This window comes from Vigna unguiculata, chromosome 10 (genome assembly GCF_004118075.2).
Source record: "Vigna unguiculata cultivar IT97K-499-35 chromosome 10, ASM411807v1, whole genome shotgun sequence".
Classification (NCBI taxonomy): Eukaryota; Viridiplantae; Streptophyta; class Magnoliopsida; order Fabales; family Fabaceae; genus Vigna; species Vigna unguiculata.
Genome location: NC_040288.1, coordinates 30,807,023 through 30,824,248, shown reverse-complemented (window position 1 = coordinate 30,824,248; position 17,226 = coordinate 30,807,023). Strand labels below are relative to the sequence as shown.

Genomic DNA, 17,226 nt, shown 5'->3' with positions numbered 1-17,226 from the left:
GGCTCACTTAACCCACGGGTTAAACGGGTTCGAGCCGGGTTGAAGGTGGGTTGGCCCACTTAACCCACCAACATTTTTTTACAATTTTTTTTTTATTTTTTTTAAATTTTCTTTTAATCTTTTTTTAAATTATTTACTACTCCAATTATATTTGTTCACAATTTCATATTTTTAAATGCTAGAATGTTACTTAATTATATTTGAATTATTTGAATGTTTAATTAATTTGATTGTCAAGTTATATATATGTTGATACTTTAATCTTTAACTATAATCTTTATAGTAAATTACTCAAGTAACTGTCTTATAAACAATTTTTTCTAAATTAGCATGAAAAAAATGTATAATTTTTTTTTATTTATATTTTGTTGAATAACATGACAAAAAATTTGTAATATTAGTCATGCTTTCTTAGACTAATGGATACTTAATTGGAAATAATTCTTCATATATTGGTGGTGAGCATGATCAAAACATTGGTTCTTGATTTTACTATGATTGTCATATCATGGGTTACTTAAAAATTTATTTAAATATTTGAATAATAAAATAAATAAATAAATAATTTTTTTAGGTGGGTTGGTGAGCCAACCCACTTAACCCACCAACCCGTGGTGGGTTAAGCCGGGTTACAAAATTTCTGGCTCACCAGAAAGTGAGCCGGGTTAGGTTCACTCATTTTGAACCCGGCTCGTGGTGACCCAACCCGTGTGAGCCGGGTTGGCTCACTTTGACATGTCTACCTTTTCTTTTTTACTTTAATACTTTCTTGATGATTTATTGAGAAATAATTTTATTATGACCAAAAGTAGAACCTTAATCACTTTTATCAACCAACATCCATCAAATTAATTTTTACTTTTAAACAATAAAGATATACAACTAAAAAATATATAAATAAAATTATTAGAAATTTTCTTAAACTTAATATAAATAATATAATTATATATAAATATAATTTTAAAATATATAAAAATATATATAAAAAAATTAAAAACAAAAATTGGGGTTACCGGTTTTCAGAAATCGGTATTACCGGCTTTTAGAAATCGGTGTTACCGGGTTTCAAAAATCGGTGTTACCGACTTTCAGAAACCGGTGTTACCGACTTTCAAAAATCGGTATTACCAGCTTTCAGAAATCGATGTTACCGACTTTCAGAAATCGGGGTACCAAATTTTATTCTTGGGGTGCGGGATGCGAAAATATTTAATTTATAATTTATTTTTATTTTTTTGAAGGATATAATGATTTTCACAATCAAACTTGGAGGTGCAGGAAGAAAACTTGGGGGTACAAAAAGAAAAACCCTCCTAGCACCCTTTCCGCGCCAACCACTCATCACCATCCACTTGGGCCCTTCGCACACACTCCTTGCGAACTTACGCCCCTCCCCCTTCACCATTGGGTCGGATATACCACGACTAGTCTTGGATCGGGTATACCCTGACCTTGTCTATAGAAGAATGATGAATTTTTCCTTATTCAAGAACTAAAATAAATATTTTATTCTTTTAAGAACAAAATAACCCAAACAAAATTACTCTATTTACTATTTTTAGTGGAACAAATACAAAGTACATAATAAAACGAATATATTTGAAAACAACTGGTTATCATTTTATTTTACACTTTTTACTCATTTTAACGATCTAAATATAAAATATATTGATTTCTTGAAAACCCCAAAAAAAAGTATATATTGTTTTTTACTGATTATGCTATAATAAATAAAATAGAAATAAATAATCAATCATATGATGGTTAATTTTTTTTCATGATTATTGAAGTATAAATTATAGTATTTTTTTATCATAATATCTTAAAATTATATTTAACATGAGTTTTTATTAATTAATAGTATACAAACCTAATACTAATGGTACATACAAATTATATTCTATCCATAATTCCTTCAAAGATATTCGACAATATCATCTCTTTCTTTATTATTTGGTTTATGATATTTTCCTATATACATGATTATGAGAATGATGTTTGGACGAGAGTGATAATTAAGTAAAAAATTATGTTTAAAGATTCAAATTATTTGGACCAATATTACGGGTGGTAATGCGGTCTGACCCGACCCATTTAGGACCGGTTCGCACAATGTAGGTTGGTTTGTCTTGTTTTGCATTTTCAATGCAGGTTGAAAAGTTTGGTCCCTCCTGTATAAGTGCGGTCTATATGGTGGGCCAATCCACTTTTTTTTTTTAATTTTAAAAAAATTGTTTTAAATTTCTATAATAAAACTTTCAATGTTTAAAAGATTGAGAAACTTTAACAAGTTCATAAAATTAAGTAAAGACTTAGGGAAGTTGGATGAAAAATTGATAATTCAACATTTTCATCATATTCATATTCGTACTTTGACATAAACAATGTATTCTTTAAATTTTAGAACATTACAAAATATATAATACTTGCTTTTACAGTCATAACAAAATTTGGAACATTAATGTAAGACTCCAGAACAAGAGTAATTGATATACACAAGTGTCAGTTTTTTCTTAATGTGGGTTTGTGCGTGAGTTGCGGACTTTTGCGAGCCTGCAAGTTCACTATCCTGACCCACCCTGTGTTATTTTTACAGGTATACAGACCGGCCCAACTAATCAACCTATATTGACACCCCTAACCAACATACATAAATTTCAAATATTCAAATTAAATACGTGACATTTAACGAAAAAGAACCTTGGACAAAAGTATATGCATGTCACTGAGCGAGTGAAAATTGAATCTGTGACCTATACAAGTAAAAAAAAAAAACTAACCCTTTTCCTCTATTTTGAAAGGTAAAACCACCTTATTATAATTGAAAAATATAATTTAAGAATGGTTTGATTTAAGAAATTATTATATTTATAAAAATAAATGTAAAGTTATTAAATTATTTTTATTTTACTTTTTCAAATAAATATATGATAAGAAAATAATTTATGATTTTAATAATTTCCTATACAAACTTTTAATGAAAATGAAGTACTAGTTATATAAATATTTACGAAAAGTACAAAAACGCAATGGTCATACAATAAAAAACCATCCAACATCACGTAAAATTACTTTAGGGTATTAATATATAATTATTTTTATCCTATAAACAAAGTCATCAACTAGATACTAACAAAGAATTCGATAATAAAGTTAATCGAAAGATATATAAAAAATCATTTAACATAAATTAAATAAGTATCTTACCATTTACAAAAGTGAAAGATCAGAAATTCGGTGAAATGGTGGGAACAAGAAATAAATAAATAGACAAACAAAATTAAAAACAACAATAAGAAAGTGGAACATATAAAAACATAAAAACAAAAACGACAGCCCATCATCGTTTCGCTATTTGTGAAGCTTTCGCTTTACTGAACCACCACTTCATCTTCACTCTTCCTTCAAATTCCCAACAAGGTAATCCCAAATTAAATCTCAGATCTGTTTTTTCTTTTGCTTGGCTAAGCTTCATTCTTTCGTGCCCACTTGTTCTCTTCTCCAAAATTCACTTTTTTTTTTTTCTCTCTCCATAAGTTAGGGTTTTGTATTGTGACAGAGACACTAGAATTTCTGGGAATTTCTTGTGACACGGGGTTGTTATAGAATTTTTTTTTGTGTTTTGCTTGTGGATTAGGATTGATTTATTCTTCTTTACCGCATTGAAGCTATCCTCTCTCGTATTAATATTTCTTTTGTAATATCTAGGGTTCAAGGGTATTATGCTAGCTGGATTCATTCTCTTGTTGAAATGCAGTCTTTCTAGGTAGAAAACTCGTTCTCACAGTTTCATTTGTATACTGAATGGATGTCTTTTTTCTTTTTTTATCGGAAGTTTTGGTTTTGGTTAGAATACTTGCAATTTAATGCTGTGCAATTGGGGAATGGTGAGTAGTTCCAGTAACTGAAATGGTGAGACACTGAATGTATATGTCAAAGGCTAGGGGCCATTTCTTTTATGATTTGATTGTTTGAAGAAAATTGCGCTTCAATTGGAAGGCCTGTTTGCGAAAATTGTAATAATAATTATTTTTCTTAGAAAGCTGTTTCATTTCTTCTGATAAGCTAATCACAATAGCCTCTGAAAAACAAGGCACTCTGATAAAATGATGTAGACCAGAAGTAGATCCTTGGTCATGTCTTCCAAGATTTATGGCTATATGGTTAGTCGCATCGCAGTATGTTTGGAGTGAATGGATGTAAGAGACATTTGTCTCATTTAGTCAATTCAAATAGGTTATTCATTTCCGCATAGTTTAGTAATTCGATTTTAGAATTATAATATTTCGTTCTACTGGCAAATGATATAGTGAGCTGGCCTTTTTTGAATCATGGATCCTTGTGGTGATGAAATCATGGATCTTATTTCGTTTATATTATATTTCCAGAATGAACACGTTTGATATACTGGAAGATGTAATTGTGAGATGCAGAATAACCAGAATTTGAACCTTCATTTTTAAACATGCTGTATAAGAAACTATGGCCTCGAAAGATTGGGATATCATCAGCTAAAGAAATTGTTTTGGGTAGCAGTATTGTACTGATATGGTAGTTGCTTATTGCTGACATAGTTTGTTATAACATATATCCTTTGTCAATAATGATGTAATTATTTGCTTCAGTGGCCATGTCTCCTTTTGGGTTAATGGACTTTAATACAATATTATCTCTATTTCCTTGTATTTGAATACGTCACGTATTTTAAGTCTGTTTAGTTTTCTTCACCTGTCTTTTGTAAACACGTGAAATAGGAATAATCTAATGTTGTACAAAATGGTATTTCTGCACTAATCAGGTTGATTAAACTTCTTTGAAGGCTTGTGGGCTAAGTTGATTTTTGTTCTGTTGACAGAAAGTTTGTTCAACCATCTCTTTCTTGGCGTTAGCTATGCTACCCACTGGAGCAAAAGAGACCCAATTACGTGAGAGCAACAGCCAAAAGGTCCATCCTCAACCAATGGAAGAGGCCAGGAATCAGAATCCAGAAGCAATGGAGACTCTAATATCTAAAATTTTTACAAACATCTCTTCCTTGAAGTCAGCTTATATCCAGCTACAATCTGCTCATACTCCTTATGACCCTGATAAAATCCACACTGCTGATAAACTTGTTATCAGTGAGCTGAAAAATCTGTCTGAACTCAAGCATTTCTACAGGGAGAACAATCCAAAACCCGTGTGTGTTTCTCCCCAAGACTCACGATTAGCTGCAGAAATTCAAGAACAACAGAGTCTTCTGAAAACTTATGAGGTCATGGTGAAGAAATTCCAATCTGAAATTCAGAATAAAGACTCTGAGATCCACCAATTGCAGCAGCAGATTGAGGAGGCTAGCCAGAAGCGAGCAAAACTAGAGAAAAATCTGAAGCTTAGAGGTTTGTCTACCAAAGAATCTGAAGATGAAAATGGCTTTTTCCCTGTTGATCTAACTCCAGATCTCTTCACCTCTGCTGTGGAAGCAGCTGCAAAAGCCATTCATGATTTTTCTAAACCTTTGATCAACATGATGAAAGCAGCTGGGTGGGACCTTGATGCTGCTGCAAACTCAATCGAACCTGATGTTGTTTATGCAAAGAGAGCTCATAAGAAATATGCATTTGAGTCTTACATATGCCAAAGAATGTTTAGTGGCTTTGAGCTAGAAAGCTTCTCTGTTAAATCAGACGATATTACTGTAACTAAAGAGAGCTTCTTCCACCAATTTCTTGCTTTAAGAGAGATGGATCCCTTGGACATGCTAGGGCAAAATCCAGATTCCATATTTGGGAAATTTTGCAGGAGCAAATATTTAGTGGTTGTTCATCCAAAGATGGAGGCATCATTCTTTGGAAATTTAGATCAGCGAAATTATGTGATGGGTGGAGGGCATCCAAGGACTCCCTTTTACCAGGCTTTTCTTAAACTGACCAAGACCATCTGGCTTTTACACAGGCTGGCTTATTCTTTTGAGCCCAATGTTAAGGTATTTCAGGTTAAAGGAGGGAGTGAGTTCTCAGATGTTTATATGGAAAGTGTGGTCAAGAATCTGATAATGGATGACAATGATGAAAAACCCAAAGTTGGTTTGATGGTTATGCCTGGATTTTGGATTGGGGGAAGTGTGATTCAGAGTAAAGTCTATCTGTCTGGTATGAAGGTTGCTGAATGATTCCTGAATAGAGGCAAGACTTTCAGCAAATGCATAGTTGATTGTTGGTGGTTTGTTTGCATTGTTGTTACTTTATCTTGTAAGATAATTCTGTTGTCTGTAATTTTTCATATCCCTTTTAGTGGTTGTAAGAGTAAATGAGCATTTTATCCTTGTTTACATTCAAGTCCCTTGTATTGTGAAAACATCCTGCACCAGAATTCCAGTTTTTGTGGAGGGGAACAGGAAGGTGTGGCATGTAAAAAATGGGGATGATTAGGAGCAAATTGTTGTTAGACTAAAATTTATTGAAAATTGCAAAATTAGAACAGATAATGTGTTTGAAAATACATTTAATTGCACATTAAAAATAATCTCTGATGGGAGAAGTAATGTTCTTGGGGATGCATTTTTCTTTAGTTTAGTGTCATAATCAAGAAGTGATGCATCTTTTCTTTGCTCGTGTTTTTATTTTCTATTTTATGGTTTTAAATATTTTATTGGCCCTTATATCACTATATCAAATTTAATTACTGAAATAGTTTTGTACTCTAATGGTAAGTTCAAGTTCATTTACAACGAAAAATAGGTTTTTATGTTACTCTATCATTATACAGTTTTAATATTTACTTTTGTTTCAAGAATTGTCTTTTTTATTTTAAATAATAAATATGAAATTTTTAGTTTTTTGAAGTAAAACTTTCAAACAATAAAAGTAATTTCTTGTAAATTTATCTTGATCATTAATTATAGGTTCAAATACAATTTTTGTCTATATTTTGGTCTATTTTATTCAATTTGATCATTACTTTTTTTCAAGTGTTTTATAAGGTTTTAATTTTTGTCAATTGTGGTTAATTTGATATTTTTGATAATGACATTTAACTTTTCAACAGAAGATGAACAGTGTGTTCATGTGTTAGCTAGTGGTTTTTTTTTTCATTTTTTATTATTATTTATTTTTAAAAGTTTTAAAAAAAGTTGTCTACTATTCAAGTATGTGACATAAAATAATGTCACATGTCAAGTCATTATATGCCAAGTGTCTAACGTTAGTGTTTTATATTTAATTTAGTTTCAATTTTTATTAATTTTATTCAATTTTATTTTAATTTTGTTCCTTTTCAAATTGATCAAATTTAATCTTAATCTTTATATAAATGTTATCCTAAAATTTTATTAAAAATTCACATTTATATTAAATATTTCTTTCATTAATTTTAAACTAACCCTAACTATATTATTGGAAGAAAGTTATTAAATTTATGTTTGATTTTTGCTACACATAAAAAATAAGGTTAGAGTTGGAAGAAAAATTCTTTATTATTTTTAAAATTAAAGGGAAAATTTTTCATTATTTTAAAATCAACTTTAATCTTTTTTTTTTACATGTAACAAAAATAAAAAATAAATCTAATAATTATATTTCAATAATATAGTTAAAGTTAGTTTAAAAATAATGAAAGAAATATTGTAATAAAAATGTGAATTTTAGTAAAAATTTCAATATAACATTTATATAAAAATTAAATTTGATTTCAATCTAGAGAAAATAAAATTGGGACTAAATTAAATAAAAAAATGAAAATTAGGAATAAATTGAAAAAAATTAACGAAAGTTGAGACTAAATTGAACAAAATTAAAATGAAAGTTTACACTTAATTGAATATAAGACACTACTAACATATGACGTTGTCATGTGTCACAATGTTGAATTGACACGTTAACAACTTTTTTAAATTAAGAAAAAAAAAACAACGAACTGACGTATGACACACATTGTTCACCTTTCGTTAATGATTTAAACATCGTTACCAAAAGGACAAAATTGAGCAAAATTGATGAAAATTGATTCTTTATTGAAAAAAAAAGATGACTAAGTTGAACAAAGTAGATGAAAATAAGAACCAAAATTATATATAAGCCCTAATTATAATATGATCTAATACAAATACTTGTGTGTCATATACCTATTTAAGCATGCACATTAAAAGAGTAGGATTCTCTCATTACCTGAATATTGTTTAGACAAGGAATTTTAACATGTAATTCAATATATTTGAATTATTTGTAATTAGATTCTTTTTATTTCTTAAATAGTTTGTTTGGATAAAGTAATTGAAATATTTCAGATTTCAATTTTCTTGTTCGGATAAAACAATGTAATTTCTCCTTTAAGGCAAAACTCTACTTTAAATTTATTTGGGTAACTTGATTCTACCCTTCAGCCCGAATTGACTTTGATCGAACTTTGGTTGAGTATGACTGGTCCCGACCTTCAGCTCGACGAACTCGACTTAACCTTCGATTAGGACTGACTCGTTTCAACCTTTGGCTTGGACCAACTCGACTCGACCTTTGGCTTACACCAAATCGGCTCGACCTTTGGTCTATGCCGACTCGTGTCTACCTTCAGCTCGTGTCGATCCGTCTTAAACTTCATTTTTTGCTGACCCGTCATAGTCACCAAGGCCAACTCGTCACGAATTTTGTTTCTGTTGACATACAAAGCCTGGATGGTGTGTTTCTTGAAGATTTGATAAAGCTTTGCTGAAGTAACTTGAATCCATTGCTTTGAAATCATGCATACATTGATGAAGTCATGGAGATTTGATGTTGCTCATGTAGAACAAGCCTTGAAGCGTGCCCTCTATCGCAACCGAATTGGGTGTTGACACCCTCCATATGGATCAATCATTAGGAAAACAAGCTTGATGTTTATAATTCAATTTGTAGACCATTTAGCATTCATTAGATGTATATGGTCTTTATTGTGTCTTTTAATCTGTTGAATGAATTTTCAACAAGTTAAAAGGTTAGCTGCAATAGTCTCAAATTGTGACTTATTCAATCAGTTGATTTATTTTTTAATCGACAGATTTCACTTAAGTTAAGTGAAATAAACCGATTAATTTGAAAATCAACCTGTTGAATTTCATAGTAGTTTAACTATAAGTGTCATGATTTTCGATAGATAGGTAGCAAGACCATTTTTTAGCGCGAAACCATTCTGGAAATCTTGGAATTCTTTCTCTTTCGAGATCATACAGATTGCAGCTGGTGAAGGTTGATCTTGGATCAATTCTTAGAGCATTTTGCTTATGTTTGAAGCTTGGAGAAGGTGTTTGTGGTAGGCAGGGTTGTGTTACCGTTGAGGTTTGATCTTTCTCAAGCTTTGTGTGTGTGCCTGGTGGTTTTCCAGGTCTTCAAAAGGTGTCTTGCTGTGCTGTTGTGATTCTTGTGTGATTCAAGAGTCTTTTGTGTGTGTTTTTGCTTATTTTAAAAGTGTAAGAGTGTAAACTTTGTAAATCTTTCGAAATATAGTGCAAAGTCAGGCTCGGGTTACTTTGACAAATTGGATGTACCTCATGTTTGAGTGAACCAATATAAAAATATTGTGCATCAATCTTTTCTCTAACCCTTCTCTCTTACATTATCATTCAAAGTTTAAAGAATTTTGATTTAAACCATCTTTTTTATATTTTTGAGTGTTTTGGTGACATCTTTAGCATTGAGCATGTTTGTATAACTCATTGGAACCTGTCTTGATTCATCTTTTACATTGTTCTTGCTTTAAATCCCAAATCTGCATTTCTGTATTTTTCTTAATATTTCAGTTGACTATTTTTCTGATTCAATCGATTGATTATACCAATACAACATCTGTTTAATAAATTCAATCGACTAACTCTGTTTTTGATCGGTTGAAAGTATACTATCCAGAGGTGTTTGCATCCAAACTTGGTGATCGAATTGATTCAAATTAAAACAATTTTAAACCTTCAAAAGACATCATATTTTTTAACTAGCCAATTCAACCCCCTTCTTGTCATTTCAATTATTTCAAAACTTACAGTTTCGAGCCGAATCGACTTGTTTTACGATCCAAGTTGACTTGACTTTCAACCCAGGTCAACTCGATTGAGTCTTCAATCTGAGCCTCGACTAAACTTTCTGGTCGAGTCGACTTGACTGAACTTTTAGCCTGAATTGACACAACTCAACCTTCGTGAGTAGAATAAAAGAGTGAAATTTCAAATTTCTTACATTTTTAAAGTATTTCTAATTCTTTTATTTCTTGCATTTGAAATATGTTTAAAAAACTTTAAATTTCAATTTCTTACTAATTAGTTTATCCAAACAAATTATTTTTGTGTAAAGAATTTTAAATTCTTCAAATAAATGAATTATCATTCTAAATTACCTCGTCCAAACACAACCTATTACTTTTAATTTTCATGTTCTATTTTATTATAAATTACAATACAATTTTAAATATTATAATATTTTCTCTCCTATATTCAATAATTATTTAATTACGAAGAAAATATTATGAAAATCTATCATAACTAGAAATTAATATTTAAAAAAACTAATTTTAAAAAAAATCTTACCTTATTTTATAAAATGTGAACATTTTAATCAAATATAATCATGTTATATTTATTTTAAAATTTAATCGTAATTTTCGTCCAGATAAAAATTAATTATAATAATACTATGATTAAATAATATTATTTACAGTAGTTAGACATGAAAGTTTAACATAATAATATCAGTTTATTAAAATTATTAACGTTTGTAATTTTTTATTTATATTTTAATAATCACTTTCTTTCACAATCTAAAATTTAATTCTTTAAAACACTAATTAGTTGTTTTATAAATAATTATAATAATTAATAAATATAATTTTGTATTCATGCTTTTTTGTAAAAGATAAAAAAAAGCATAATAAAAATAATAATGGTAGCATCCCTATTTAGCATATTTACCCTAATTATCAAGTTAGGTGTTAAGCAATAAACAAACACCCGGGCATACAATTGGTATTTATGGTCCTCATTGATAATATAGATAAATTTTAAGAGGATGTATATATAATTTTCAACAAATGAAAGATTTATACATCTCGAACATTAATACCTATATAATAACTACACTCTAATCCATAGTCTTACCGATTCTCAACTCTCTTAGCTGCATTCTCTTTTGTTTATGTGTAACATATGATCATTACAAGTGGATAAACCACAAGTATAAAATTTAAATAAAGTTAAGACATTATAAGTTTATATAGGTTCAGAGAAGTACTAAAAGACAAAGGAAAGTGACATTGAGTTCATAATTGTGACTTTGGCACGTAATTTTACTTTTTAAATTTTTATTTTATACACATTTTTATACAATTGTACTTGTTCTAAATATTTATATAAAGTTGCATCATTTATTTTATGTCAAAAATGGATCAATTACACTAGTTTAGAGACATAATCATAAAGAGAAGAGTATTTATGATTTTCATTTTTTTAATATAATTTAATATTTAAAATTTATGAATGCATTGATGAGCAACCCAGCTCACCATGGGTAGTAGACCGATCCATTTTTGGTTCCATATCGAAATCTTTAATTTTTCTTTAATCCAATCCGATCTGAACTCGTGATAGACCGAATTGATTTGCAGATTATAAACTATTTTGATATCTTTATTTGATTGGGTTATCGGTCGAGTGAAGCATATTTACAAAAACATTTGCTATTCTACCAAGCATTTTTATGATCAATATTTTTCTAGAAAACTTTGACAACACTATAACTATATTTATACAACTATTCATTAAAATTAATAATTTTATATTAATTATGTCTTTAATTTTATTTCGTTTTCTAACTTTCAAAGTTAAAAACAAACTGGCCCTTTTTATTATGACCGTTTTTCTTACAAGCCAAATAATATTTGTATTGCCTAACTCAAATAAAATTTTATCTTATTACATAAAACTAATATTTAAGGGTTTTTTGGTTCTCCTAAAACTTTTTTAAGATTTGTTTTCAATAATAATAGAACCTTTCTTTTTCCCCTTGTCTTCTATTACCCACTCTTTCCACAATGATCATGCAGTCGTTAAATAATTTTTAATCAAACCGTATACTTAAGCTTTATATATAAATAATTATACATATATATAAGAAATTAAAACTATATTTGGAGTATTCCTTTTATTACGTTTCTCACTGGCTGTTACAGGAAGACATTACAATCTCCCACTTGCATGCAAAGTCAAGAACCAATAATTAATCTCAGAATAATGATATATATATATATATATATATATAACTTGTCTCTCATGTAATCTTCCAAAAGCAACGTTGTGTGAGTTTTGGTTTTACCCTCCAACTCCAGGGAACATAGAGGCACTAGAATCGCCTTAAAACATTCATGGCTGCACCTTCATCACCAGCATGCACAATCATCAAAGTCTCATCTCACGTTATCTACCATTTTTGTTTTACTTTTCTTTCTCTCAGCACTTCATCAGAATCCTTAAAACCCACGCTCAGAAAAGTCCAACCCTATTATAGTGTAACTAGGTTTTACTCAACAAGGTATACTTTTCTTGGTATAACAGGTATATATCTTTGATATATGAATCTATTATCATAAGATATATATGCTGTGTCCCTTTGATTTTAATTTGACCGACCAGCTTTATATACAAATTCTTCTGCTTTGTTCGTACTGCAATTCATTGCATGTGTAAAGGACAAAATAACGTAAAGAAGAGAAAGAATGAATAGATGTGCATGTGATGTGATGTGAAGAACTTTCTATATAAGCACCACACCCCATTGCCATTTTCATCAACCAAAAATCTCTTTTAGACCTTTCAAATCTCTCTTCTATTAACCTAAAGCTAAACAAAAAGCTTCACTTTTCACATGGCACAACTCAACCTCACCTTTTTGCTTGTGATCTTCCTCTCTTTCTTCTTCTCATTTCTTGCAGCCCCAGTTGAGCCATCATCATTGACAAGTCACAGAAACCCTAACCCTAAAACAATGACCTACATAGAGTCCTCTTGCAAAGGCACCCTCTACCCTAATCTCTGCGTCCGTTGTCTTTCCCAATATGCAAAATCCCCCTTGAATGGCCCACAACACTTGGCACAGTATGCCCTATCAGTGAGCCTCTCTAGGGCACTGCACACAAAAGGGTACCTTCTGGAAGTGGCAAAGGAGCTCCAAGCCATCAAGAGCAACAAAAGAGAGTACCTAACAGTGCAAGATTGTGTGAACCAGATCAGTGATAGTGTGGAACAAATTAGCCAAGCCATGAAAGAACTTCGTAGCTTCAACAAACAGGACTCAAGCATGAATGATAACATGTTGTGGCACATAAGCAATGTTGAGACATGGATGAGCACAGCTTTGACAGATGCTAGTAGTTGTGTGTACTCTTTTCCTGGGAATAGAATGAGTAAGAGAGTGGCTGCTATTAAGGTTAAGGCCAAGAATGTTGCAGAAGTTACAAGTAATGCTCTTTTCTTGTTCCATAGATATGCATCTACATACCAGAAAGCAGCAACTAAAATCAGCAAGAAGCCCTAGAAGCTAATGATCACAGGCTATTACCCTCCACTGTTTGTTCATGTACATGTTTTTTCTTTGGATGGGTTATCATCCTTATTAAATTTTATGTAATTAATCTACACTATTATATCATCTACTTGAAGTACTCTCAATATATTCATATATTTATAAATTTTTTGGCTGATAAAAAAAACTTGATAATTTAGTTTTGGAATAATATATGTTCATTATAAGAAAAATAATTTTTTATATTTGGAAAGAAGAAAAAAAAAGTATGAAAGATAAAATTGTGAATGTAAAAATTTGTTAGGTATATTAAATTTAACCTATACGTATTTGGTTGTGTAACACCCCATTTAAATAATATCTTAATTTAAATGAAATGCCACACAGATAGAGTAGAAGAAACAAATCCGGGAGTTTAACCACTACTCTTTACAATATCCAAAAAAACTAGAAGAAACCAAGACACACCACGATGCCAGATACAAAGTATAATACAAGAACTTGACAGTAGTTATTAAAGTACTAAAGGACAAAATAGTACATGGGCCATAGCCCTATGAGAAAGTCCAAGACAGTAGAATCCAGCCGAGATGGGCTACACAGCGGAACCATCACCTCCTTGTTGACCCCGGGTGTTCCTCGCATCTGCTCACATCAATAAATTGATGATCATCGTAAAAGGAGAAGAACCACACACAAGAAATCAAACAAGCAAAAGGGTAAGCTAGAGTATAAAAAAGTTTATCATACAGTTACATGCTATTTCACATTCCAATCAATATATCTCATCCAAACATGTTATGACCTTTCAAACAATACACTAAGACTTAGACTCGACTTATCCGGATACATATAATTTAGTCAGATTCAGCGGATGCTTGCACTTGTGGTGGATTTCTCTGCTCACCCTTGAGCTGCTCACCCCCAAGCTAAGTGTTACAAGTGTTACAATGTCTCAATCCCCCACACACAAGGTTAGCCCTTAATGAGTTTCGGGTCTCTTGCTACTCTCACCACAAGAGTCAGTCCGCTCTAAGTGAGACTAACTAACTCTTTACAGTGTCAGGATGCAACCTTACCTTGAATCCTTACTAAATTATATAGATGAGACACCACCATGAACTCCCACTAACAGGGGTCATTGATTTACATCCCGACCACTGAAGCACCACCATGAGATCTCACCTAGAGGCTCACGGAATTACGTACTGACAACATACCAATTATATTCAAACAATCATGTAATATTTATCATGCTTATAAATCTCATGCCAACCTTTATAATCCATCCTCATACATGTTCCATGTTGAATCCATTTCAAATCATCCTTCCCAATCCATGAATATAGAAGTGTAATTCATACCGACACCATGCCACTTTGATTACCAACCATCTCATACAAGTCACATGCCAAGGTCATGTTAAACTTATCAATCACAGCCCATAAACCATTCTACTCATACCCATTCACCCAACTCATGCTTTTAAAAGTAATTGAATCAATCCACAAGTTCAAGTTAAAGTAAGAAATTAAAATTCTGCAGCAATTCTCGCTTAAGCTAGACTGATCTTGCTTAAGCTAGAAATTCTCGCTTAAGCTAGACTGATCTCGCTTAAGCTAGACTGATCTCGCTTGAGCTAAAATCTCTCGCTTAAGCTAAAATGACAGCTTTTCACTAGTTTCAACATGTAAAAACACAAAATCCCAAACAACAAATATTTAAGAAAACACAAGCACGTTGTATAAAACGTTGGCATCATATTTCATGCTTTAAAAGGGTGAACAAATCAATCATGGGAGCATACAAATATTTAAACAATTGTGTTGTCAATCTCGCTCAAGCTAAGGAGCTCTCGCTCAGGCAACAGTGTCTCTCGCTCAAGCGAAAAGCTTTCGCTTAAGCGAGATTTAAAACAGAGAGTACTTCGAGTTCTCGCTCAAGCTAGCCCATCTCGCTCAAGCGAGAGGCATTCGCTCAGGCGAGCACTCAAAACTAAAGGGGGCGAGTTACTGCCATGCTCGCTTAGGCGAGAGCTTCCCGTTTGGGCGAGAAACAGCTCGCTTAGGCGGGCATAGCAGATCTCACCTGCTCTCACGCAAGCAAAGCCAAAAATCCATCCATAAACAATACACAAATTATTTTCACACCATCAAAAGCACATCAAATCATCAATAGCACCCAACAAAACCAAAACAGGCACATTATTTATAAAAGCATAAAAAAGTCCTAGCTTCCCTTACTTGGAAAGAGCTAGCCAAAAGACTCGTATACCCAAACAGTGAGCACCACAGCTCTGGGAACAACTTACTAAGCTGGAAAAAATGGTAGAACAGAGAAAAACAAGGTTACCAAGAGGGACCCTTGTTGGAACCAAGACAACAATGCTAGAAAAATGGAAGTACGAGATGAGGGATAACTTACGTGAAGAAGGAATGAGTTCAAACTAGCTTGACCATGGTGGTATTATTTTTTCTAGACAGGCGAACTGGTTCGATAACAAATAGTTCTTTTTTCCTAAATTTATTATTTTTCTTTTTCCTTAAGCCTAAAAGAGTTAAATTCGTCTGTTTTTGAATCATCATAATATCTAGACCTAGTTCTCCTCTTTGAATAGAGGTTATAGTAATTTTTCTTAAATTTGTCAATCTAATAAGGAGACAATATACTTTTACATTGTTAAATATTTTTTGACCTAAGAAATTTTTCCAGTTTAAATAGAAATTCAAAAAATTTCTTACTAAGAATTGAAGTTCTGCCTCTATATTGTTCTTGGGTTTTTTTTTTCAACAAAATGTTGAATTGAATCGTACCAGTCTCTACTGGGGGTTATTACTTATTTTTGTACTTGCTATTTTATTTTCAAATTATTTCTTCAATTAATTAGAATTAATAGAAGAAATAAGAATAGTCAATAATATATATATTAAGAATTCTTTTATCCCATTCGAAAGATATCATTTCATAATTATCTATGACTGTTTGTTAATGTCTTTAGCATGACTGACTACGTGATTAAATGTGGAGGAAGAGTTTATGTGAAGAGGAAAGGTAAGAGTGAGAGCACTGATTTTAACAAGTGAGTGCAGAATGAAGGACCTTGGCTGCTTTAGGGGCCTTGACACCCTATGGACCAGCCTTTAGACCCAACTGATTAGGATGAGCCTTTAAAAATAAGGACAGAAAATAAAGTGAATCTTACGGGATAAGTTGGTAAGATGAGTGCAGACTCTAACATATTCATGGAGTTAACTTCTCTTTTTATAATATATTAAAAGTCAAATGAATATATTTTGTAGCATTTAAATTGTAAATTTAAATTAAAACTAAAAACTCTGAAGTTAAAAGAAATAATTACTGTCAAATAAAATAGGAATATGTGAATTAATAAAATTAAATAAAAATAAATTTATGTGATGGATTCTAACAACTGCCATTTTCCCACTCTCATTACAAAATTAATTATGTTTAAATCAATTTTAACTGATTGATTCTTAAAAATGGAAAAAATTACCCAAACAATCCTAAATATTATTTTACTTACTTTCTCTCTCTCTATATATGTAATCAAATTGTGTAATCATTGTAATCATTTATACGCTTTTCTTCCCCCAATATGATAAGACATCAAACATGTGTTAAGTATAAGGCTGTTTTTTTTTTTCTCTGCTGTTCAAGATTTGAATCATTATTACGTATGGAATTGCAATGATAC

The 17,226-nt window shown here is 31.2% G+C and overlaps 2 protein-coding genes across 5 annotated transcripts; both read left to right on the top strand.

Moving 5' to 3' along the window:
• Nucleotides 1–3,283: 3,283 nt before the first annotated feature.
• LOC114167035 (protein GRAVITROPIC IN THE LIGHT 1) lies at nt 3,284–6,480 on the top strand. Of its 4 annotated transcripts, none has more exons than XM_028051943.1 (3): nt 3,310–3,420; nt 3,709–3,766; nt 4,856–6,480. In XM_028051943.1, exon 3 carries the CDS (start codon nt 4,892–4,894, stop codon nt 6,149–6,151), a length of 1,260 nt encoding a protein of 419 aa, XP_027907744.1. In that variant the 5' UTR covers nt 3,310–3,420; nt 3,709–3,766; nt 4,856–4,891; the 3' UTR covers nt 6,152–6,480. The 4 variants fall into 4 exon arrangements, with proteins under 4 accessions (XP_027907743.1, XP_027907744.1, XP_027907747.1 ...); XM_028051945.1 differs by lacking the exon at nt 3,310–3,420 and adding an exon at nt 3,439–3,596; XM_028051942.1 differs by lacking the exon at nt 3,709–3,766 and having other exon boundaries at nt 3,284–3,420.
• A 6,317-nt stretch (nt 6,481–12,797) lies between these two features.
• Nucleotides 12,798–13,641, top strand: LOC114167602 (pectinesterase inhibitor 9-like). The gene has a single exon (XM_028052706.1). The coding sequence runs from the start codon at nt 12,855–12,857 to the stop codon at nt 13,521–13,523; it is 669 nt and encodes a 222-aa protein (XP_027908507.1). The 5' UTR covers nt 12,798–12,854; the 3' UTR covers nt 13,524–13,641.
• Nucleotides 13,642–17,226: the final 3,585 nt, after the last annotated feature.